General features: G+C 43.5%; 3 protein-coding genes across 5 annotated transcripts in view; 2 read left to right on the plus strand and 1 right to left on the minus strand.

The window, feature by feature from the left end:
• Positions 1-3,342: 3,342 nt before the first annotated feature.
• LOC306914030 (cold shock domain-containing protein E1-like) lies at positions 3,343-5,315 on the minus strand (the record flags this gene model as incomplete). Its single annotated transcript, XM_079490904.1, has 1 exon — positions 3,343-5,315. A coding segment is annotated over one exon (1,962 nt), but the record flags the coding sequence as incomplete, so codon positions are not given.
• A 736-nt stretch (positions 5,316-6,051) lies between these two features.
• On the plus strand, positions 6,052-16,569 carry LOC306914028 (E3 SUMO-protein ligase ZBED1-like). Its single transcript, XM_079490902.1, has 13 exons — positions 6,052-6,128; positions 8,345-8,414; positions 9,048-9,271; positions 10,059-10,242; positions 10,651-10,795; positions 12,052-12,239; positions 12,397-12,523; positions 12,632-13,176; positions 13,280-13,424; positions 13,662-13,893; positions 14,196-14,333; positions 14,645-14,764; positions 14,864-16,569. Exons 3-13 carry the CDS (start codon positions 9,068-9,070, stop codon positions 15,236-15,238), a joined length of 2,403 nt encoding a protein of 800 aa, XP_079347028.1. The 5' UTR covers positions 6,052-6,128; positions 8,345-8,414; positions 9,048-9,067; the 3' UTR covers positions 15,239-16,569.
• A 773-nt stretch (positions 16,570-17,342) lies between these two features.
• Positions 17,343-24,713, plus strand: part of wrap53 (WD repeat containing, antisense to TP53) — a 30,837-nt gene continuing 23,466 nt past the window's right edge. For all 3 annotated transcript variants that reach the window (XR_013788684.1, XR_013788685.1, XM_079491492.1), the window contains exons 1-5: positions 17,343-17,551; positions 18,377-19,117; positions 19,934-20,117; positions 20,267-20,362; positions 23,063-23,171. Coding sequence is in view for 1 of the 3 variants with exons in the window: in XM_079491492.1 (XP_079347618.1) it covers positions 18,574-19,117; positions 19,934-20,117; positions 20,267-20,362; positions 23,063-23,171 (933 nt within the window). In the remaining 2 variants the exon portion in view is untranslated. The remainder of the gene's footprint in view (positions 17,552-18,376; positions 19,118-19,933; positions 20,118-20,266; positions 20,363-23,062; positions 23,172-24,713) is intronic.

Genomic DNA, 24,713 nt, shown 5'->3' on the forward strand with positions numbered 1-24,713 from the left:
CCGGCGTATCCTAAATAGAGTTACTCTTCATGCCCTCTTGGCATCACGTACAGTGTGTTCCTGTCTAGCAGGATTCTGCACCATTCCAAACCTAGCTTTTGTTAGCACTCCCAGAAGGCATGAAGCTGAGTAGGCCTACAGTCCTCTCCCATGAACCATGTGGTCCAGTTAGTTATATAGTTCCCCTTCATTCCAAAACCTGAATTCATGCATAAATAGTGACAACCTTCAGAATTCACTCGTCTAGGTGTTTATTACCCCACACACACACACACACACACACACACACACACACACACACACACACACACACACACACACACACACACACACACACACACACACACACACACACACACACACACACACACACACACACACACACACACACACACACACACACACACACACACACACACTGTGGCTGTGGCTCAGGAGGTAGAGCAGGTCGTCCAATGATCCATGGGTCGGCGGTTCGAATCCCGGCTCCTCCTGTCTACATGTCGAAGTGTCCTTGGGCAAGACACTGAACCCCAAATTGCTCCCGATGTGCTGGTTGGTACCTTGCATGGCTTCCGCTGCAATCGGTGTATGAATGTGTGTGTGAATGGGTGAATGTAATGCACAATCTATGTAAAGCGCCTTGGATAAAGGCGCTATATAAATGCACCATTTACCATTTACACACACACACCATCCTCCATGTTCATAGTTTGTCATTTTCAGTCGATGTATAATTCGTTCCATCCACTCAGCTCCAGTGTCAACAGTGCAGGGATGTGCTCATACTGTAGATATGAAGAAGATAAACAATGACATTGACAGGGGTGAGTTTTGATGTTTCCTGTTTTGTTTTTACAGCACATTCCACTTTTACTGTGTTCAACAGCACTTGAACTGTACTTATTGTGTGCCTCAACTGCAGAGCTAGGGTACCAGGCCAGCCAGGCCTTTATTGGAATTAAGGAAGGTTATTTATTTTAGAAACCCATCAGAATTAATTAATCAAAATGATGTCTCAGGTAGGTACAGTACACACACACACACACACACACACACACACACACACACACACACACACACACACACACACACACACACACACACACACACACACACACACACACACACACATATTTGCTGTCGGGAGGAAACTAAACCTTAGATTTTATAATTTTTTTCATAAATCAGTGCTCTTGAACACCTTTTATGTCTGGTTAAAAAAATATTGAACAAATGAAAAGTAGTAAAAAGCACTTCGGACAAAACGTCTTAACCCCATTGGACCCTCAAACTGTTTGCATGTAAGTGGTCATGTACATTTAATGTGGTCCCTCACCGTGCATTTACCGTAGTACCTAATGTAGGATTTGTTGATTTTTGCAGCTAAATTCGGCCATAGCCTCTTGCCCAGATGTGATGACCTCATCAAATTTAGGCACATTTGTGATGCCGTTTTTAGCCCAAGGAGTGTTTTTCATGCAAAACTATAATGCTTGGAATGCATTCAGAATCATGAAAACCCCCTAGTTTGACACGTCACATTCTAAAGCATAATGAAATTTAGATATTTGTGAGTGGTGCAAACCACTCCAACAACCAGCTTTGTTTGTATACGTGTTTGTGTGTACCTGTACGTGGGGCCCAAAAGAATGAGCATGGTTACTATGGTCACTGACATTACGTCAGACCACAGCTGATCAGGCTATATAAGACCTTGCACCACTCAGTTCACACGGGTGTGATTTTTTACTTATACAAGTTGTTAATGGTGGCCATATGAATTTGGTCGCTGTGGCGACCCCAAAGGTCGCCGGTTCGGGCGCCCTGGCTAAATCATTACCTGGGCTACTACATCTGTGCAAAATTTGGCACTTTTAGACGAATTGCGCAAAAGTTAGTGTTATGAGGTCACAAAATTGTGTATTTTCGATTGGGCCTTTTGACTCGAAGGCTTTCAGCTTTCAGGAAGAAACCAAAAATTCACAAGGAAGACATATTTGAATATTCTAACCACACCATGGGGTCTATTAGGGTAATTAATGTTAACTTAGACACATACAAAACAGAAAAAGTACATAAAATTGATTTGTATCAGCGTATGCGATTAAATGGGCACATTTCATAATAATGACTCAACCAGACAATCCGGGTAAGTTCAGTATATGTACAACAGTATGAATAAACTTGAAAGTGGGGGTGTCTATGGGGAGAGTGAGCTACAGTAACAGTGTACACCACCTGGCTTCTGTGCCTATACTTGAACTGTCACTGCCTATGCTAGATATAATATGCAATAAAAAAAAACATTCTATAATAGAGCGGTCAAAAACACACACACACACACACACACACACACACACACACACACACACACACACACACACACACACACACACACACACACACACACACACACACACACACACACCTTTCTTTGAGCTTTGTTTTATTATATGTTTTTTGTAGAAAGGCACATACAGTGTTTTTGAGTGGTGCAAACCACTCCAACAACTGGCTTTGTTAGTACCCGTGTGTGTTTGTGCCTGTACGGGTGAGCATGGTTGCTATGGTTAGTATGTGACGTCACTGCACCACTCAGTTCACACGGGTGTGATTTTTTAAAGTTTCACTGAGTAATGTAATGTAATGTAGAAAGCTGTGAATGTGAGTGTGTGTGTGCGTGCTTGCATGTGGACACGTGCATGCATGTATCATACAGAGCACAAAAAAATAAGACAGGTCTAACGATCGTAGAACTCCAATAAACATATATTATGTTTGGGCAAGGCTTCAGCCTGATCCCACCACCGTTGACATCCATTAAAATGATGATAAAGTAATAATATATAATTCAAATACCGTGGGAAAAAATGGGAGTTACATCATATGTACAGTTCTGTACATATGTAACCAACAAAACAAGACAAAAGTCGTATTTGGACAAGATGGGTGGCTTGGCGGATGGTGTGAAATCACAAAGTGCTGATTGGTTCAGTAGTTTACAGGAACTTGACCGCACCCTGGGACAAAAGGACCAGTTGAAGGTGCAGAATTACAGAGAAAGAGAAAGGCCTTGAAAAAACACCTGCATTAACCATGCATTCATGCACACTCAGAAAAGTTCCTTCCCCATGTCTACTATAGTGCAGACTACAGGAGAGGCTGGGAACTATGGAATGTTGAAGGTTCCGTTCGTAGATGTGGACAGGCACATGAGTTACATGTATCTATGCATGGTCTAGGTTTTGTGTACGAGTTTTTGCGTGTGTACAAGCAAGTTGTTGTTTCTTCGGGATAACGTTTACACAATCTAGCTCCACCTTCTTTAGATGAGGTGAGCTCTGTATTGTTCAGTCGATGACACCGGGTTGACGAGTCTTGCGCTCCACATTGAAGCCTTTTGAGTTGTCAGGACCACGGGGCTGCCTCACAATGACAAGGCGGGGGGCACTAGCATCGTCTGAAGTGATGATCTTGAGTCGATTCACCAAGCGATCGGGACGTGGGGTCTCCACCGGCTTAGGCCCTTCACTGACTCTGCGTACGTTGGAGGCGCTACATCTTCCCGTGCGTTGATTGAGGACTACTGAGAACTCCACCTCATCCCCAGCCTGCAGTTCCAGGCCATCTTGCACCTCTTTGAAATGGAAAAACAAGTTCTTGCTGTCGCCGACCTCATATGTGATGAAACCAAACTGGTCTTTGACAGACTCCACCAGGGCTCTACGATGCGGCACCACACTACATGCCATCTTCTGTCCAGTCTGAGGCACGGTACACAGCTGGAACTTCACTAACTCTCCCTTCTGCAGACAATCAGATTTGTTTGCCATGCCCATGATGCCAAAAGGGAAACTCTGGCCTTTAGTTTCACTTTCTTCTATAACCTCTATAAGGCCTTGGTACTCTGTCTGGGAGGCGTCCACGCCGCGCAGAGGACGGACGACTTTTCCTAAAATCACTGTGGCACTGATGTCCTCCATGACTCCATCATTCTTCACTGCTTCCACTTTGGTAACTTCCTCAGCTCTGATTTTGTTTCCTTTTCCCTTGGACAGGGTGTACTCCACCATATCGCCAAGCTTTATGCTCTCCAAGTCTCCGCACACCTCAGTGTAATGGAAGAAAACCCCTTGGTCGTGATTGGCCATCTCGATAAAGCCGTATTTGTCCTTCAGTGTGGCAACGAATCCCAGCAGTTTCTTGCTGTCATCGTCGACCGACCGCTGGTCGAGGACTTTGATGGAAACCGCACTTTGCTGTCCGGCCCTCTTGCTGATGGAGAACTCCAACGTATCTCCAACTTGTGGATGACAGGATCCCACTAGATCCTTAGCATGGTAGGGCACAGTCAGCTTCACTCCACCGTCTTCATAGGCAATCACTCCCTCCTCCACCTCCTTCTCCTTTCCCTTGCGCATTCTTGATTGAAGCTTCTTGGTGGAGGCCGCCACCAATTCTTTCTCCACTATGCCTTCAAAACGCTGCTCCGAGCATGTGTGGATGGACACGGTGCCCATGGGCAGCTTCTTGATGCGCACTGCATGGTCCTTCTGAGCGGACATCATGTCCGGCACGACAGTGAACTCCACCTCGTCCGAGACTTGCAGCTGGCTGTCGTCCAGGACCTGGCTGAAGTGAAAGAACATCCTGGCATTCCGATCCAGGCACGAGATGAAGCCAAAGCCTTCGAGCATAGCAGCGATCACACCCGTTTCGCGTATCTCATTGGTGAAGCGGAAGGTGTCGGGGAGGATTTCGATGCCGGTGGCTCTCTCTAGCCTGTCCCTACGGTCGGTGGAGATGTTGAACCGGACATGATCTCCGTCCAGGAGGGTCACCTTGGACTTTGTGTCATTTGGTCCAAACTGCAGCTCCTTGGCGGTAAAGCCAATCGTGGCAGTGATGCGGCCTGGTAGTGTGTTGTTCTGGCTCTTGGTGGCAACTTTGGGGATGACCTTGGTGACTCTGCCTTCAAACTGCTCGATGCTGACGTCCTCGAGGACTACTGTCCCCTGGGGGAGAAGCCTCACATCGGTGGCCACCTCGTCGCCATCATGTCTGTTGTCAATGGTGAACTCCACGTCATCTCCCACCTGCAACGCCTGATCGCACTTGAAATCGCTATAGTGAAAGAAGATCATCTTAACCACGTCGGCCCGCTCAATATACCCGCCAGCGTCCTTGGTCTCAATCACCACACCCTGGCACCTAACCGACTTCTTCTTCACCAGGTGAATATTATGAGCACTGACTGGACCAGTATGTTTGCTTCTATCCATATAAAAGCTAACTTCTCCCATGTTCAGGTGTATACTAATATTACTATTGTATCAACTCTTCTCCTTCTGTGTAACTTCACTATGTTGATGATATCACTGTACTTCACTTAAGCTATATCACTCCTGTAACTTAAACTACTCTGTATTCATAGGCGCTTATGTTAGAAGTATCACTGCTGTTCAATGGGCTATATCAATCCTGATGCAGGTAGAGTAGGAGAGCTGAGAGTAGGAGGTAGTTCAAAGTGAACTATAGGAATGAATACATTTGCCATGTACAAGCTTCTAAATAAGGCTCAACGTGGGGGCATACGTCACACACACACAAAAAGACGCGCTGTGATTGGACAGCCTGAGCTGATTGGCTGATTCAGCCAGAGACAGATCTGCCCCGTGTGAACACACGCCTGTGCACTCCATAGAGTATATAAAAGGACGTGCACTCCCATAGATGGCGTTAACACAACGTGCGCGTTCGGAAATACCGCACCGGCGCACTCGCCTATTAGTTTGCATTGCACAGTGCGCTCAGTGCGCTATTTCCGAACGTTTCATCGGTTTGATGATGACGTCATGTGTCATGTGAATGCAGAACCACTGTTTTGTAAGAAGGAAGCCCAAATGCGAAAATGCCAAAAAAAAACACAACTACCAATATTTACAACCGACTTTGCAGAAAAACCAGAGCCTTAGAAAAGAGAAAAACAAGGTCGCTTATAATAATTAGCAGACATGGCAACACGGCACAAATCGCGCAAAACGGAAGTGAGGCCATACTGTGCGACGAATCGAGGAGGCTGCTTGTGTTGTCATGTGTTTGTTTTGATTTTTTTCTGCCTTTGTGTAAGTAAAGTAAGTAGCAGAGTATTTCAGTATTTTATGACATCTAGAGTAGACATAACTTGATCATCAATGTTGCTCACTGGTCTGACTAGCCTAAATTATAAACTATCGCAGATGTATTATTTATCGATTCAGACAGTTTCAATCTACGAGAGTCTAAAGACTCATTGCCCATGGTGAGGAGCCTGAAATCCCCTTCCCCTGCCTCCGTAGAGCTCTGAACATGTACAAATGCAAGATCTAAGGTGCTTACCCTGCTGCCCCACCTGTCCGATGTATGTACGCAAAGCGTTTATAACCCGTGCGTCCGTAGTTTTAAGTAAAACAAAAAGTGTTTAATCCACTCGGAATCTGTCGTCCATCTTGGATCTGTTCTCCATTGCAACTGCACAACAGCGCCCCTGGCGGCCTGAGTTGCGCAGCCAGTTGCACTCATTTGGGGAGACGAGGACAGATCCAAGATGGATGACAGATTCCGAGACAGTGGATTAAAACACTTTTTTACTAAATTTCTACTACATTTTAGGCTGTGGTCTGAAGTTAGCTGTGTGTATCAACATGGTCATTGTCTGACCCTTTAGCTTGTCTGTCATAAGCGTTCATTAACTGACTTCAGGCTAGCCAGATAACTATTACTGTTTTATTTCCAAACATGTTATTGAACTTATTGTTCATATGGACCCCCATTGAAAAGATTTGGTGCCATGCATGGCCCACCCATAAGGAAAGGCTTACTACAACATTCTGGGTGGGGAGGGAGAAACCCTAATGCCATTGCTATGAAATGCACCATAACTCTCGACTTTGGCTCTATTAGTAATCTCAGCAAGGCAAATGGCTTCTTGGTTAGAGTGGGTGACAATGTTATCACACGTAAAGATGAAATTACCTACCTAGGTTCCATCCTGGAGGCTAATCTTTCCGGTGATAAAATGGCCACCAACGTAATCAAAAAAGTCAACCATAGAACAAGATTCCTCTACAGGATCTCCTCACTGGTCAACAAAAACACCTTGAAGACCTTAACAGGAGCCCTTGTACAGGGTTTCTTTGACTATGCATGCACCTCCTGGTACCACAGCACCTCAAAGGCCCTTAAAACCAGGCTCCAGACTTCCCAAAACAAACTGGTCAGGCTCCTACTTGATCTAGCCCCCCGAACCCACCTCACCCCTGCCCACTTCGACAGGCTGGAATGGCTTAGGGTCGACGACAGAGTACAGCATCTTGCAATGGGTCTGGTCCACAAGATTCGATACACCACCAAGATACCCATGTACCTGTCTAGATACTTCCTTAATGTTAACGAAGTCCACACCCACAACACCAGAGGGAGTGCAACAAACCATGTACAACCCAGATTCGGCACAAACAAGGGACTAAATTCTTTTCGCTCCTATGCCACCAAAATGTGGAACGCCCTACCAACTGTCATTAAGACATGCGAATCCCTTGACTCCTTCAAAACCGCTCTCAAAGGGCACCTACGGATGGCTGCAATTCGAAACTGGCCCCCGTAAAATCTGAATCCCCGCCCCCCGCCCCCCCCTTTTTTCCCCTCACTGTATATATTTCTTTTCCCTTTTTACCTCCTTTTTGATGAATTCTTTTTTGATGAATTCCTGTTCTGTCTATGGAAGTGTCTATTTGTACGTCTCTAAATGTTTTGATGATTTGAACATGGTGGACCCTGTTGGAAACAAGTGTAATGCTTAATTGGGTCGTCCACTCACAGTTAACAGCCTTTGTATTGAGTTTGTGCTTGAAATGTACTGTAATTCTGCAAACTGTTAATAAATTCTTCAATCAATCAATCAATCAAACTTCTGCTAAAATAAAAATAACTACCACTCGCCAATACAAAGACGGTTTTGGTTATTAGAAAGACTACTTTCCCCGGTGGACGCACTCTGAGCCCCCCCACCATAAAATGCACTTTTTGTCCAGAAAATTGCCAAGAGAAAATCCCATAGACCAGTTTTTTCCTTCCGGTGAAAAAAAAATTAAAAGGTCCATTATTTATTCAGCATTTGAGCCACGGACCACGATAAATGTTGATTCATTGATATATCAATTTATATATATATAAAAGAAACAAAATGCTTTCTTCTCGATTAGTATAGTTTAAGTCTGTTATTGGTTCTAAATGACAAAGATTGATTCTGATTTGATTCTGTTGCAATTTTCATTTTATTTTATTTTGTTTTTTGTTACAGCTGGTCAGAGCTGTAGTCCTGATCCTGCTTCTGACAAACTGTGGGGAGATTGTTGCTCCTGAGACTGTTGGTATGTAGTACGTCATTATGACTTTTTATATTTACTCATATAATTATATTATTACAATCTTTAAAAAACAGTCCTTTTAAAAGCTTCACATTGTCTATGCTTTGCAACAGGCAAAGCAAATCGATCCCAGTTTAAGCTTGATGCCAGTGTTTAATCATCACTGAAATCTTAGCCAGTCATTATTCCTTTGTAGCGTTTTCGTTTTTCATGTGAAGTGATTTTATCGAGCTCCTGATATAATACCCTGGGGAGTAGATATTTGTACGGTATATCACACATCAGGTAGTGCCTGTTCGAGTTACAACTTGAGTTTGTGGCTAGATCAGATGTGGTATTTGGACTGTCCTGCTGTGTAAAAATGTATTTGGTAAGATTGTGACTAAGCAATTGGATTTGGGAGTCAAATTAATTAGGGGGAAAAATATCAAATTTCTTAGAAAATATATAATTTTTAGCCCATTTCTTATTTAATATCATTTATGAAGTAGGATATATATATTTTTTAGATATATGTTTACACCAAACTGTGCTTAAGTTGTGCCAACGTAACCTTTTTGATTTTGTTTTGTGATGATCAATAGATGATCCATTTCACCTAATAATATGTTGTCCCTCTCTGTGTTTGCTTTCCAGGGTTCTCCAACCAGACCAAAATGACCAGACCCAAATGTAAACCTTGCCCCAAATGCCAGCAACCCAATAAATTAGGCAGAAATTATTGTACCAAATGCTATGCAAAATTCCCGTTAAAAGGCAAACTGAAAGAGAGGGAGGCCAAATTCATGCAGGGTGAATGGAGGAAACATATCATGAAACATAAAAATGCTGGCCGAATTGTTGACCAGGCACGTATAACTGTAAGTAACAATGCTACTATAAGTTTTGTATAACAAATAGTTTGGTCAATGTAATTCATCACAGTAGTTGGAACAGAAGATACTCTCATTCGTAATATATTGCCAAATCTTTGTCCTCTAGGCTTTTAGAGCACTTATAGAATCACGATTTAGAAGAAAACCCAGTGATATCGCAAGTGGAAATAAGAACTTAACACTTGATGCCCAGGACGTGTCCACACGACACGTCTTCATAATTTCACCCGTAGGAGGCCTAGGAGGTGTGGACACGTCTTTAGGTACTTTTTAATGATAAAAAAACGTGATCGCTAAAATTATTATTTTTGACAGCGGCCGTTGCTAGGCAACACCTTGCTCGTCCGTTCCAGAACTGTTTTGCTGCGCACGCAGCTATTCACTTCGTTTTTTTTCGTAACAGGGTAAATTAAATCTGTCTCCAACAACTGACACGTAGTTGTATGCCTAATGCCTTAGTCTGTTTTTGACAATCTAGCATCTGCTATGACAAAGGTATCCTCATGTCAAAACACTAAACAGATTACAGGTCATTTTCTTTTCAAGGACCCCCAAAATTGTTTTTGTTTTTGAATTGGCTGTGTGCCCCCCCCCCACACATTTTCAATTTATTATTTTTGTTCAAATGTCTTTGAAAAAAGCACATCTATAATGTGATACATTGTGAGCTTTTGATCAGCGTTTGTCAAATATTCAAAGAATAAAATGGTTAAATGTGGTTAAACTGATTTTGATGAGAATGTATGCTAATGTTGGTGTCTGTTGATTGCAGGTTAGTAGGCTGGAAGCGTTAGGCTACAACCCCCTTCTACTCATAGGGAGGAACAAACCGAATAGGAACGCACCGATCAATTGGATCGCAGAGATAGTCACATATCTGGCTTCTGAAGACCACCGGAAGAAGGTCTTGCTGGATACGATGACCAGGGCATATGAATACATCTTGAAATTGAAGAGTAAATATTATTTCCTATCCTTGAAGGCTTAGCATTTGTGAGTTTTTATTCTCTTGTTTCTTATCTCTAGCATCCCTATTCGGAAGCGGGGGGGGGGGGGGGGGGGGGCATTGGCCAAAAATAGCTGATCTAGAAGGCATTCATGGCATTCATTGAACGTTCATGCACATTCATAGATTTCTGTTCAAGTCTAACTCTATATTCCTTGTAGGACTCGGAGTGCCTTGGAATTATTTGAATTACATATTTTTTCGCTTTTCCTTCACCTTTAGTCTAACAAAAGATTTAGTGGCTGTTCCTACCCGGATGTTTTTGATACCCCGGTGGTCTGCATGTGGCTTTGCGACCCTGCACCACCCTCAACGATGAGTAAATCATTATATATAATCTGGTTTCTTTCTGCCCCAGGCGATGGTGATGCTTATTTAGCCCCGATCGACGTTGATACTCCTGCAGCCCTGGTTGAGGCCGCTCCTCCTGCCCTGGTTGAGGCCGCTCCTCCTGCCCTCCTCGTTGGCGCTGCTGCTCCTCCCACCCTGATCATTACTGAATGGTGGGTGCGATGATGATGATCCATATTGGCTCAAACTTGGCGCAGTCGTTCTCAAACCTTTTCTGATGCTGCATTGGATGAATCTGTCTGCCATGACGGAAAAGAAAAATCCTTCGACACCACTGCCATGGTGGATTTCAGTTGGCGTCATGACAGACTCTTCACTTAAAGCATTAGCAAATGTCCTTGTCCTTTTAATTTGATCCTCAACCCATATCAAGTTGGTCACATTTCGGTTTTGTATTTTGCAGTGGCCCCCCTGTGAAAGATATTGTGATCTGAGTGTGTTTTCCCTATTGCAAAATAAACTAGAAAAAGTGCCCTTCTGGGCACAGGTCTCCACCAGGAGGATAGGACTGTGTGAGATGTTTGGCAAAATGTTTAGGATTAATATAAACATGTTTTTGAGGCATTTTGTTCCAAAAATGTGTTTTGCAAAATTCAACCTGTTGGTGGCGCTATAACAGGCCAATGTGAAAAGGGTGGGATATATTCCTCAGCCTAGTAAGAAAATGTGTGAAAGATTTCACGTAAATTGCATGCTGCGTTCATGATTTGAGGCTTTTGTTCAAAACGGGGCAATCTTGCAAACTGTGAAAGCTAATTATAGCCAATTAGGATGGAATATGAAATGACACACGGACACACACACGGACGGAGTGCAAAACATACTCTCTCCCCATGCCTTCGGCCTGGTGGAGACAATAATCACACCCGTGTGATAGAGGGGCACTCTTATCATACATCTCATTCTGGCCAATCACAATTTGCACTTTTCCATCTTCACTTTGCTGCCCTCACTTTTATCTTCAATATGTACTTTGCTCAGCCAATCAAATCATTGCTGATCACAAGCCTGTGTTTACACAAATTCGGAAAGATGGGCATAGGAGGGGTTGGCGCCCCAGTATTGTAGCTCTTCTCTTGAGTGTTGTGCAATCTCTCTAGCAGCCACATGTATACAACGGGTGTCCCACTGTCCCCCGTGGCACAATCGTTATGCGATGCTCTCAACCAATGGCACATCTCCCACCCAATCATGCCGGCCAATCACAATTTGCTTGACACATTGTCTTCAATGTTAGTTTACACAAACACGGAAAGCTCAAAAAAATAAATCACCTTGCTATATGGGTCTCTACTGCAACAGAAGTACACTATGACAGAACAATAGACTTTATTGACTATTGATGTGAAGAAAATCACCATATTCAGAACAAGGTTTTGTATTAACAATATTTGTGCTATGATTTAAGGTACCCTGTACCGGAGACCCCGGAACTCCCTCCCACCTCAATGGACCTCCCTCCCACCTCAATGGACCTCCCTCCCGCCTCAATGGACCTCCCTCCCACCTCAATGGACCTCCTTCCCACCTCAATGGACCTCCCTCCAAACTCCATGGACATCTGTTCCAAGTCTAAACCTAAAACTTTACCTAAAAGTAAGAAGCAAATGTTTTGTTGTGAACAGTGCAGCTGTACCTAGTTCACACAGCCAAATACTTCCGTGTTAAGCATAGGTACTACAAATTAGCACATGAATTGTATAGTTGTAACATTATGTATGTTTTATATTTTTGACTCACTCTTTGACAAAAGTGCCAGCGACAATGACTCCATTCACCATTCTGACCAAAGAGAAGATGGAGGAATTACACAAGGCTGTGATCAATTTTGTGGTCAAGGGACTGCATTCTTTTTCCACTGTGGAATGTCCATGGTTCAGGTAAAAAAAAAGTTAAAAGTAAGGTCACTAAGGTGTGACAACAACATTTGTTGCCATCAATCTGTGCCTCTAAAACTAATAAATAATCCCCATATGCATTTAATTTAGAGCGATGACCACTGCCCTCAATCCTGGCTACCGACCCCCGTCTAGGGATGATCTGGCCGATATTATTCCTGCGTGGTACTCTGCTGAGAAACACAACGTTCTTCAGGAGTTGGCACACGTGAAGAAGGCTGCTGTTACATGTGATGGGTGGACCAGTGTGGCACAGGACCACTATGTTACGCTGACAGTGCACTACATCAGTCATGGCCACCTCAAACAGAAGGCGCTAGACACCAAAGCTGTTTACGAGTCAAAGACTGGCCTGTTGGTTGCGGAGGAGATAAAGAGCATTTTGGAGGAATTCCAGATAAACGCTAAAGTCGTGGCCGCCACTGTAGACAATGCCAGCAATATGGATGTCGCTATGAAGAATCTCAAGTTCTTGAAGTTGGGCTGCTTCGCCCATACCCTAAACCTGGCGGCAATGAAGGTCAACGGCTCCGGCGTCGTCGCAAAGTGGTGTGCCAGAGTCCGAGCTGTCGTGGTGTGGCTGAAGAGGTCCGAAGTGGCCAAAGCTATCCTCGCGGAGAAGCAGCAAGCTCTCAGTAAGAAGTGTTTGTTTCAGACATCTTCAGCGATGACGATTGTAATTTAAATGTTCAGCAATGTACTGTAGATTGCAATACAAAACCTGCATTTGTGTTTCAGATCTGCCAGAACAGGACATGATTCTGGACGTCAGAGCACGGTGGGACTCCCTTTTCCTGATGGTGGAGAGGTTTGTGGAGCAGTACCCAGCCATCCAGGCTGCCTCACTTGACCGAAGACTCAGAAAGCCAATGGAGGAAGCCAGGTGATGGACAAGAACGATTGAGTGACAATAATTGTTTTTATAGTAATTGTTTTTTTCCCCATAAAGTTAAACTCTTTATATTCAATGTTTTAGTGTCGTTGTTGCAATTGGACTGTTTGTCCAACTGTTTGAGTTGAATGTTTAATGGACTACAATGGTGAAAAAAGCTGTTGTACTGGTACTGCCTGTACCTTTTTAAAATCGCTCTAAATCAATCATTCATCTCTGTTTCCACAGACTAGAAACGCTCACAGATGACGACTTCCACAAAGCAGAGGAGTTTCTTTGCATCATGAAGTTGCTGTACACCCTAACAGTGGGTGTGTCCAGTGAGCAGTCCCCGACATGTGGCCAAATTCTCCCCATCCTGAAGAAGCTGGAGGTGCATTTCACAGTGGCTAAAGAGAACACTCCATTTACCAGGGCTGTGAAAGAGAAGGTCTGGGCTGATCTGGCAAAACGTTACCAGGTAATTTTCATTGAGAGCCTGTGCAAGAAATAAGGAAAAACCACATAAATATCACTGTTAAGCTATGTTCACAATGGCACTCCAATCAGATTTTTTGGCCTATCCAGATTGGAATCAGATTATTATTATTATATATATTTCTTTAATCAAAACCTCCATGTGGTTATCAAATCAAAACCACATCCCTTAGCCTTGTCCAGACATGCATAAAACCAATCCGTCTCATATCTGGATTGGGTTGCCAGTCTGAATAAGTCCTTGGACAATTAGACTCTAAATAGTTTGTAATGTTTTCATTACAGGATGAAGACATCCAGAACTTCCTCCAGGAGGCCACTTTAATGGACCCTCGCTTCAAAAGGAAACTATGTGAGGTGGATGTTGATGACGCTTGGGACAGGTTGGAGAACACAGCAGTTGCTGAAGAAAGTCCAGAGCAGGTATTTAATTTTCATCCTTGTTTCCCTTGTAAGTCGTCATCTGTCAATTTCCACAATAACTTATTTCTATTATTTGGGCGCTTGGGTGGCGCAGTGGTAAAGTCTCTGTGATATTGTGATATTGGTCATTGCATTTACTCCTACGGGCTGGGGCGGCACCTGTCAACAGGCAGTGTTGGGCGGGGGGAGTAGGACGAACAGCAGTGACGACAGACATTTTTGTGGGGAGGAATTGATTTGGCATAACAACTAAATTGGGAGAAAATAGTTATTGCTAATTATTTATACATGCACATTTCTTATGTCTACAGCTTCCAATGGAGGACCTGCCACCTCTGGACCTAATCCTAGACGAATCAGATGGATCAGATCATGACTGGGAAGGGGAATATGTCAAATATGTAAAAAAGGAATATGTAAAAGAGGAATATGTAAGGTCATAATCATGCAATATATGTATACATATAATATGTCAAACTGAAATATTATTTAGCAAGTTTGTCTAAACACTACTTTTATGTATTTTCCAGGCTTCGTCTCACAACAAGGGTGTCAAGAAATCAGCTCTAGAGGAGCTGTTCGAGGATGAGGACGAAGAGCTCCTGAAGACTACGACCACTAAAATCAGTGACCTGTCTGTTGCTGAACGAGTCCGCAAAGAAATTGAGATCTACAAGAGTCTGCCTTCAATCCCGTCAGGGCAAAACCCTGTAGCCTGGTGGTGGTTGAGGAGGGACAGTCTCCCTATATTGTCTGCACTTTCTAACACATATCTGTGCGTACAGGCCTCGTCAACACCGTCAGAGAGGGTTTTCTCACGAACGGGACATGAGATTAGTCAGGAGAGGTGTCGCGTTTCGCCGGAGAACACAAATATGGTCATATTTCTGCAAAAGAATTGCTGAAGTTTGAAGCTGGAGTCTGCTACCTCAGAATTTATACTATGAACCTTTATGTAAATATTATGTAAATATTTAAGTATACTTCAAACGGTATACTGTAACATGTTAAGTTCAAATATGCCTTTTAAACTCGTATGTCATTTTGTGCATTTTTTTTTTTGCATTAAAAGTTAACGGTTCTGTCACTGTTTAGGCACTGCACAAGAAGTGCTGGTTTGCCACGAGATAAAAACCCAAACCATAATAGCCAACCCTTGTCCCAATGCCCAACGGCCATCTCAACACTGCCAGCAGTTCAAATAGCTTTCTTTGACCCTCACACTCCAAAACTCCACCCGGCCCCTGCCTCCACAATTTACAATTTAGGCATTTAGCAGACGCTCTTAATCCAGAGCGACTTACATTAAGCAATAACAAAAGCATGGCATACATCACATATATAAAAAGTAGTTATCATGAATCATGCGTAAACTAAGAACGTAACAGTGGAGTATCTATGTAAACTATACATACTATACTATATAATATATTATACATGTGTACTATAAAGTGCTATGACTACATAAAATGCAATTCTAGAGCTGTCTACGTAACAAGCTATAAGTCTGTTTAAAATACTATCTAAGGGGCTAGGCTAGGGCAAGTGCTACAGGCCATGGTTGAGTCTGAAGAGGTGGGTTTTCAGACTACGGCGGAAGATTGGGAGTGAGGCTGCAGTTCTGACTGTGATGGGAAGTGCATTCCATAGTTTTGGAGCCAGAAGGGAGAAGAGTTTGGGACGTGTGGAGCGTTGTCCTGGCGTTTTAGTGAAGGTACCTCCAGCTTCCCTGCGTTGGCTGATCTGAGTGCGCGGGAGGGTTTGTAGGGTACGATCATACTTGTGAGATATGGGGGAGCCATGCCTTTGGTTGCTTTGAATGCCAGCATCAGAGTTTTGTATTCTGTGCGGGCAGAGACCGGGAGCCAATGGAGGGAGCGGAGAAGGGGGGAGATGTGTGAGAATTTTGGCTGGTTGAAGACCAAGCGGGCTGCGGCATTTTGGATCAGTCCACCACAGAAGCTATTCTGCCCTGGCCCCCACAACAGCCACACAGGTTAAACCCACCCTAACACACAAAATACTCCTCAATTGCAGCAAACCAATTATTAGAGCTCCTCGACAGTGCATAGTAAAAACGGTAGCTTAAAGGCACGAGGAACACTGAAAATGTTTAGTTGCAAAAGCAAGCAGCCAAGGGAAACATGTTTCATCTGCTGCTTCATGCCTTTGTTTTTTTTACTAAGACTTGTTTGTTCCATGTGCCTCTGCTGTTTTGACTCTGTATTGTGAATAAGCTTTAAAAAATAAATTGATGCAATTGAGAAGCTTTTATTCCCCCCCCCCCCCCCCCCCCGTGTGGCTCTTCAAGAGGTTAGCATCGGTGTGTCTAAATCTTGATACTGAACTGATCACCAACAAACTATGCACACTGCCCGTGGGCCACAGCAGTACACCTTTGTTCTTTCTTTTCATTTAACTTCCATTTCATAATGGAAGTTAATGGAGCTCTGATGGGGCTGACAGTCTGCTTGTCTGTTTGTCTTTTACTTAAAAAAAAAAGTCCCACTGAGTCCCCCGCACCCCCTTTCCCCCTTACTGTATATGTTTTTCCCTTGATACTTTCTTAGTTTCTTTATATGATTTCCTATTTTTTGTTATAGAAGTATGCACGTCTATAAATGTTCTGATGACATGGTGTCGTCCACACTGACAGTTTTTGTATTGACTTGTGCTTTCGTTCGAAATGTATGCAATCTGCATATATAATACATTTTTCAATTCAATTTACCTCAACCAATGACCGTGGTGACTGTATTTTCAATAAAACATTTGTAATGGTTGTCTGGTTCTGACATGAATCTTTGCATTTGATTGGTATAGTAGATACGTCTAAGATGGCTGTTGAATTGTTAATACAGTACGTCGGTCGGTCCTGTAACAGCAGGGTTCGATTTGATTTGTAAAACAAAAGGGAGCTATGCCCCGAGCTGAACAGAAGGTGGCGGTAGTGCAACAACGCTGGACGAGGGGGAAAGAAGACACGCAACTCTCGCGATATAACAGCGAGAGAAAAGCATAGCAGCCACGAGTGTTTACATACAACTTTTCATAATGAGTTGGTGAAGACAATTCAACAACTTTGTCGTATTGAAAAGAAGGATTTCAAAAGAGGTTCGGGTCTAAAAACCCGGACTCATCGGCTAAAGGAACCACACACACACACACACACACGTTGCTGAAGACAGAAGCCAGGTCAACAACCACCACACAGACAGGTTAGCAGCAGGTTGCTAGCCTAGCTTCATTGGGTTGTTTTGTTAAGGTCTCTGTTTAGGATTCTGGAAAGAAAAGTGCATTTTCTTCACGTGTCGACATTACATGTACAATTTAATAAACACGTCATCTACAACTTTTAACCGGGTATTTAAGCTTCACTGGTTCGGTTCTTAAGCAGTGAAGCACACGTTCTTATTGATTGAATACTTTATTGAATGTTAATGTTAACAGTTTGTGTGTAGGAAAAAACACAGGAAGATACAGTTCAATGCAAGGTCTGCTAAGAGGATTTATAACCCAAGAAGAAGCACAATGGCTTGTTTTCCATTGGGGTCCTTCATGTTCAATTCATCTTATATGTTCAAAAAGAGAAAAATATATATAAGACGGGATGAGTGGTTATTTGCTTGTGATGAATGTGTCTGAACCAGTGGTGGAAAGTAACTAAGTACATTTACTCAAGTACTGTACTTAAGTAACATTTTGAGGTATTTGTAGTTTACTACTAGTATTTTCAATTTCCAATACTTTTACTTCTACTCCAATACATCTCAGAGGCAAATATTGTACTTTTTCTACTAGATACTTTGATTATTATTACAAAACATACATTATCCACTTCAGCCCTATATACCTTTCGTCCACATACAAGCTCACAATGCGTCGCATTGTGAGCCAGAGCTTGTAGATCAGCTATTTTCAAAATATTTTAATTTGTATACATTTGAAAACTTGAAATGGGACATTCTGCATAAAGAGTACTTTCTAGTTTTTACTTTTTCCACCACTGCTCTGAACAACGTGTGCCTCTGCTCTGCTCTTAGGCCAGCCAGTGTGTGCTGTGATGTCCCCGTCCTCCAGCAGACTCAAACACCCACCCTGCAAGAAGAAGAAGCACTACCCCAGTAGCACCTATCTCACTCACGTCTGACCCAGAAGGGACTCGCGGCCAAAATCCAACACTTGGGGGGCGACGTGAGGCGGGGACTGAGAAAGGAAGAGAGAGGCGGGGCGGGCAGACATGTCGAATACAGCGGGCGCGAGTGGTGGAAGTGAAACAGACTTAGGCCAGGATGGTGAAAGTGGAGGTGAAGTAGGCCTAAGACAGGCTGGTGAAGTAGGCTTAGGACAGGGTGCTGACGTTGAAGCAGCCTTAGGACAAGTGGGTGGATGTGTAACAGTCTTGGGACAGGGTGGTGAAGTTGAAGTAGCCTTAGGACAAGCAGGTGGGTGTGTAACAGTCTTAGGAGTCGGACAGGGTGGTGAAGTTGAAGTAGCCTTAAAACAAGCGGGTGGGTGTGTAACAGTCTTGGGACAGGGTGGTGAAGTTGTAGTAGCTCTAGGACAGGCTGGTGGAGGTGTAGCAGTCGTGGGAGAGGACGCGGAGGCAGAGAGCAATGTCGCCCAAACAGTGTCACCCGAGGGCGAGAACTTGCCGCTGGAAGAGGAAGGAGCCCCATCGTCCATCAAGCGGCCCAGGCTGAGCAAAGAGGGGCCGGGTGCCGAGGCGTCAGCACCGGGGCAGGCTGGACTGCTGCTGGGAGACGGAGCGCCATTTGCTCAAGGTGTGGTGCAGGCTCTAGCTGTCGTCGTCATGCAACATAAGTGGCCTTAGTGTGGCCATTTGAACACCTGATCACGAATCGTGCATTTATATGATAGGCAAATACTTTAACTTTTTCACTGCTATCTACGTTTATAAATGTAGCTAGGCTATCGGTACCTACTGGTGCTAACTACGCGTACGTTCGTAGACAACCGTATACTCCATATAAGAAAGCTGCAACCGTCACTTTACCTTTTAGCATTGCTCCGGTTAGTATGGAGAGCCTCCGTCCCCACCAGCTATGGGATTTTTAAATCCAGCTCCATTGAGCCTCCATTATAACAGTATTTTCAAAGCGCTGTATCTCAAAAGGTTCGAGCGCTGTCCATGGTGAGCCGTCGCGCATCCGACGATCGTAAATCATTTGTGAGTTTGTATCACATCGCTGAGCACATGTAACTGGTTGTAATGATAGCTAAGGGGTCTGAGCTAATATGACTGAATACTGTGCTCATAACAAAAGCCCCCACCTCCCTGAATAACCCAGAAAGGAAACAAGGATCGTAGAGTTAGAGCGGATGGGTGGCATTCCTTAGGTGTGCTTATGCTGCCACCTAGCGGCAGCAATAAGTTAAAGAATGGCTTGACCTACTGTTATTTTGCCCATTCCTTGTTCCAATCCTCAGCTACCTGCCTGTACCTATTTATTTGCTCACATTTTGGCAATGTTTATGCCGTTTTATATCGTAAGTCTTTAGTGATGTCAATTGCCTGGAACAACTGTACAATGTGTGTATGAAAGGCAACATAATAATTGATGATGATTCAAATGTAGCTGAGGAGGAGGCATGCAGTGGTGTGGTGAAAGATGGTGTTTCAAGTGGAGGAGGCGATCTGAACGGAGCTGGAGGCCATGGCGGTGACCATGATGCTTCTCCAGATGGAGGAGAGGAGACGGAGGACCCCCTGGAGGGGCAGGAGAGTAACCAGTCGGCTGACGTCCCAGGGCAAGGCCAGCAGTAAGTGAAGGGATGAGTAACAATACTTTTATCCTCTTAACCGAGATGGACTGTTCAAATTGTTCAAATGCACCTGAAGACGAGTTGATTACAAGCTTCTTTACGCTCTATGACCGAGGCCTTTTGTTCCCCTTGTGTCTGTTCTGCAGCCTGGGACTAGACTTCAGCCAGAGCCCACAGATGCTGACTGGTTCGTGGGCTGAATACTCCAAACTCCAAGAGAATTATCTGAAGGGCTGCAAATGGTAACCCCTTAAATATTAACATAAACATGTAATTTGGGGATGATCACTATGTGCTGTACTGCGAATAATGAAAATACCTGATCTACAAGCTAACAATGCCTTGTGATGTGTTGTGAGCTTGTAGATCGGCTATTTTTTAAAGTGTTTTTTCAAAATGTCACCTATGCCCAAAATGGGGGCGCCCGGTTGAATGGTTAATCCAAAGGCAACAGGTCATTTTCTTAGCCATGTGAACCATTGGGGAAAATCCCTAAACCTGGTGGTGTTTGTGCCATGGTCTGTTTCACTTAACGCTTTGTGTGCCCTTTCAACATTTTCCAAATAGTGACCCAGGGTGCCCAATGTTGTTTTTTACATTTAATTATTTTTTTTATAAAAATCACACAAAAAAAATGTATTTTTTGTTTTTTTTCAAAGACGTCCACAGACGTCATGGGCACCACATAGCGGTAATTCCCAGGACGTCTGTGGACGTCTTGGGCACACAAATTGTTAATTCAACAAAATGTATTAAGCACAACTGTTCAGAGCGTTTTCTTCCTGACTATACTGATTTAAGGCCTGAGATTATACTTGCCACGTCACTGTGTAGCCACGAGGGGCTGCAGAACAGCGGACGTGTAGTTATGCTTATACCACAATTTGCACGCGTTCCACATAACACAAGCACCGGAGGCGACACAAACTTGATAGTTCCACTATCCATACTGCCTGCAGGGTAGACTAACTTTATTTTAGAAGTTACAGTAAACTCTCATCAGAAATGGCAACAGAAGAAAGAGACCTCGTAATAGACGTCTAAGAGATTATAGATATGAAAGACCTTTTTTAGAGTGCAAACGGTGCTAAAAAAACAACAACAACCTAAAAACAGTCCGGTGGATTGATTGAACGTCCCTCAGCCTGATCAAGCCAGCCAGAGAAGGAGTTGCACAGTACATTGGGTTGCCTTTATAGGCTTTTAACGACGAGTTATAAAGATGCGGGCAGAGACGGATTGCCTCACACAACCTCTCGTCAGACAGTGTCCATGTGCAGCCAGTCACCACACTTGAGTATGACCATGCATGAAGAATGCGTTGTCATAAAGTCTGATCGGCACCCACATGTCTGCACATGAACATAAAGTAGAGATGAAAGTTACTATAGGGTATAGGCCATGGGTCTTCAACGGGGTCTGGGACCCCTAGGGGGCTCCTCTGAATTACTGCAGGGGGGCTGCCAAATCCTTGTCGTAGGATTTATTTTTATTTTTAGATTAAGTGTTTGAACCCTATAGCACCTATTCTGAGGAGAGCTTTAGCCAAAATAGCAGACCTGCAAGCTCACAACGCCTTGTGCTGCAAGCAAGGCATTGTGACTGAGCTTGTAGAGCGGCTATTTTTGGCGAAGAGGTTTTGGGTAGAGGGAGGGAAGTACATTAGAGTGAAAGGTCAAGTTTACTAAGTATTGAGGGTTTAACCCATTTTGGGCGGGAACCCCTTTTGGTGTTTTAAACATCATGTTATAATTTAGCTATTGAAAATAGCAGATCTGGTGGGGCACTACGAGCTTGTAGGTCTGCTATTTTTGAAAAATCATGAAAATATTTATTTCAGAAAACTGGAGGATTTAGAAGATTCTTTTTTAAATTTCGAGGTCAGGCCTAAATGGATTAAGCGGTTGAATGTCTGGAAATCTTTTTAAAAATACACAGAATCCACTGTCAAACAAGTTTTTGAAGCTATCTTTACTTCATCTCGCTTTATATAGGGGGGGAAACGTCGAAGACCCCTCCTATATGCTATTCATATAGACAACAAACTTGATTTTCAAGAGTGCACAATTGGAACCAAATGGACTCGTAACGGTCCATTTGGTTCTATTTGTCCACTCGCAGGGTTTTTAAATGGACCCGTAATGGTCCATTTGGTTCCATTTGTGCACTCTCAGGGTTTTTAGAACCCCCTCAAGGAGCCCCGAGAACCAATGCTCTAGTACTGTTTCCCAAACCGTTTATCAAGACCCATTTCTGGGTCTCAGACCAATGTTTAAGGACACGACTCGAGTAGAAATCCCATTTTATTTCCTACATTAAAATATCTGTATTAAAGAAAAAATATATAATAATAATATATATCTTTTTTTTTGAGTGGTGCAACCACTCCAAGGAACAGCAATGTCTGTGTTAACCTATGTGACTATGTGTGTGACTATGTGACTGAGTACCAGTAGGGGCAAAAGTGGCGCTGTTGTGCCAGAAACGGAGAGAGAAAGATAGTGTTGCACTGTTGACTAGTGCTAATTACAGAGAGGGAGAGAGAGAGAGACAGGGGGAGAGGGTAGTTGCACCACTCAGTTCACACAGGTGTCATTTTTTTTAAAGAATTGTATATATTTTAAAACCAATAAATCTAAGAAATCCCATAAATTAAAATAATAAGAAGTAGTGAAAATACCTGATCTACAAGCTTGTGCGCCTGTGGATCTGCAATTTTCACTAGTTTGTGTCTCGGACAAACGTCAAATCTCTTTTGGGACTTGGGAACCACTGCTCTAGTATACCCTTACTAAGTGGATGTGTCGGGCATAATTTGGCCCTAATGCTGCTATAACATAAAACCAGAGAAGGCGAATGTAGTCTGTCAGTCTGTCATTTATTGATGCGTGGTCTCTCTCTCTCTCTCTCTCTCTGCCTCTCTCCTCTTCCCATTCTGTCAGGGCTCCTGACGGTTCCTGCATCCTGACCAACAGTGCAGACAACGTGCTGCGTGTGTACAACATCCCCGCGGAGCTCTACAGCTACAACTGGGACTTACTCACCGAGATGGTGAGCGGCAAAATAATAGTTTCTTCTCCCACTGGCTGCCGTAGAGAAGAAGATGGAATGATGTGTTATTGATCCAGCGTTCATTTGGTTCAGATATTGATTCGAAGCTCCTCGAGATGGGTTAAAATTGGATAACGATGATGGAGCAGTGCAACATCAAGTTGGTGCTCTGTCTGCTGGGGTTTCGTCGGGTGACTCGAGCCGTTATTGCGGTTTTTAAATTTAATTTCAGCTCTTGAGTCTGTTTACTCAGCCACTAATGTGTCTGAACTTCTCTGAAGCATTGAGCGTCAACGGGACAAAACACACTTAGAGCTGCCTTTGACTTTATGACAATTTATTTGACAAGTTGACGACATCCCACACTATTTACAATTAAGGCATTTTAGCAGCCGCTCTTATCCAGAACGATTTACAAAGTGCACCGCCGTAGGCGACCAACAACTCGTGAAGTGGTCAATTAAATAGAGTGCTGGGAAAACGATGAAATGCTACAAAGCAACCAGTAGAGCAGGAACTGGTAGACATCAAACCTAGCGTCTCTGTCTAAACAACACATCTGTGAATCAGCCATCCATCCATACATCTATCTATACATCTATCATACACCATCGGTGAACAAGGATGTTCATTTTGAAGATGCGCGCGCATCCATTTGCACTCTATGGGCTGCTTTCAATGGCCTGTATTTCCAAATCGGCGCAATGAATGTCGTTTCTGGTGAAAACGAGGTTTTTCAACGGCCGACAGCAGGCGCTGTGATACTCGCGGTCGGGTTTTTCCACCACCGACCGAGAGAACAACAACCCGGTCAAGACACCACACACTGTTTTCACAGCATTTTGTCATTGTAACATCCGGTTACGGATATTTGGCTCTTCAAAATAAGGGTTGCGGGCGATAAAACCTTGGCAATGCGCGATCGATAGATTAATTAATCCTGGAGGTCAAATGGTTCAAGATAATTACTCAAATTGCTCAACGTGCAACTTTTTGCAACCAAGCTTAATCTCATCTGCTAAGCCTATAGATGACATTTGAATCATAAAAGTTTACATTAAACAACATGTCTGGGTCTAACATGGGACTTATGGGGTCTTCCAGTAGACTGAGGTTGCTCAGTGGCTGTGAATGAAAACGCTAGCCTTACAGAAAATTGTTGAAACCTGTTGTTTTTTTGGTAAATTAATCTACAAGCTTGCAGAGCTTCGTAGTTGTTGATCTGCTATTTTTATCTTTGGAAAAGCAATTCCAGCGAAAGTGCTTCTGTGTGTTTTATTGTGTTGTATCTTTCTTGTTATTGAACCAATTATGGAAAGTATTAACAATTTGGATGCCGCCAGCATCTTTCAAAATATAAGTGCCAGCAGATATGGGGGACATAATCTTCCATTCTTACCTCGCGCTGATCACTCTAAAGTCTCTCTAGAAGCGTTAATATTCCAAACGAGAGGCATGCTGAAGTCATAAATGAAGACAGAACATTGCCCATCTGGTCAAAACCATGGAGAGTTCCCTAGATTAGGAGATTCAAGGGGTGCA

Source organism: Electrona antarctica, assembly GCF_951216825.1.
Source record: "Electrona antarctica genome assembly, chromosome: 21".
Taxonomy (NCBI): Eukaryota; Metazoa; Chordata; class Actinopteri; order Myctophiformes; family Myctophidae; genus Electrona; species Electrona antarctica.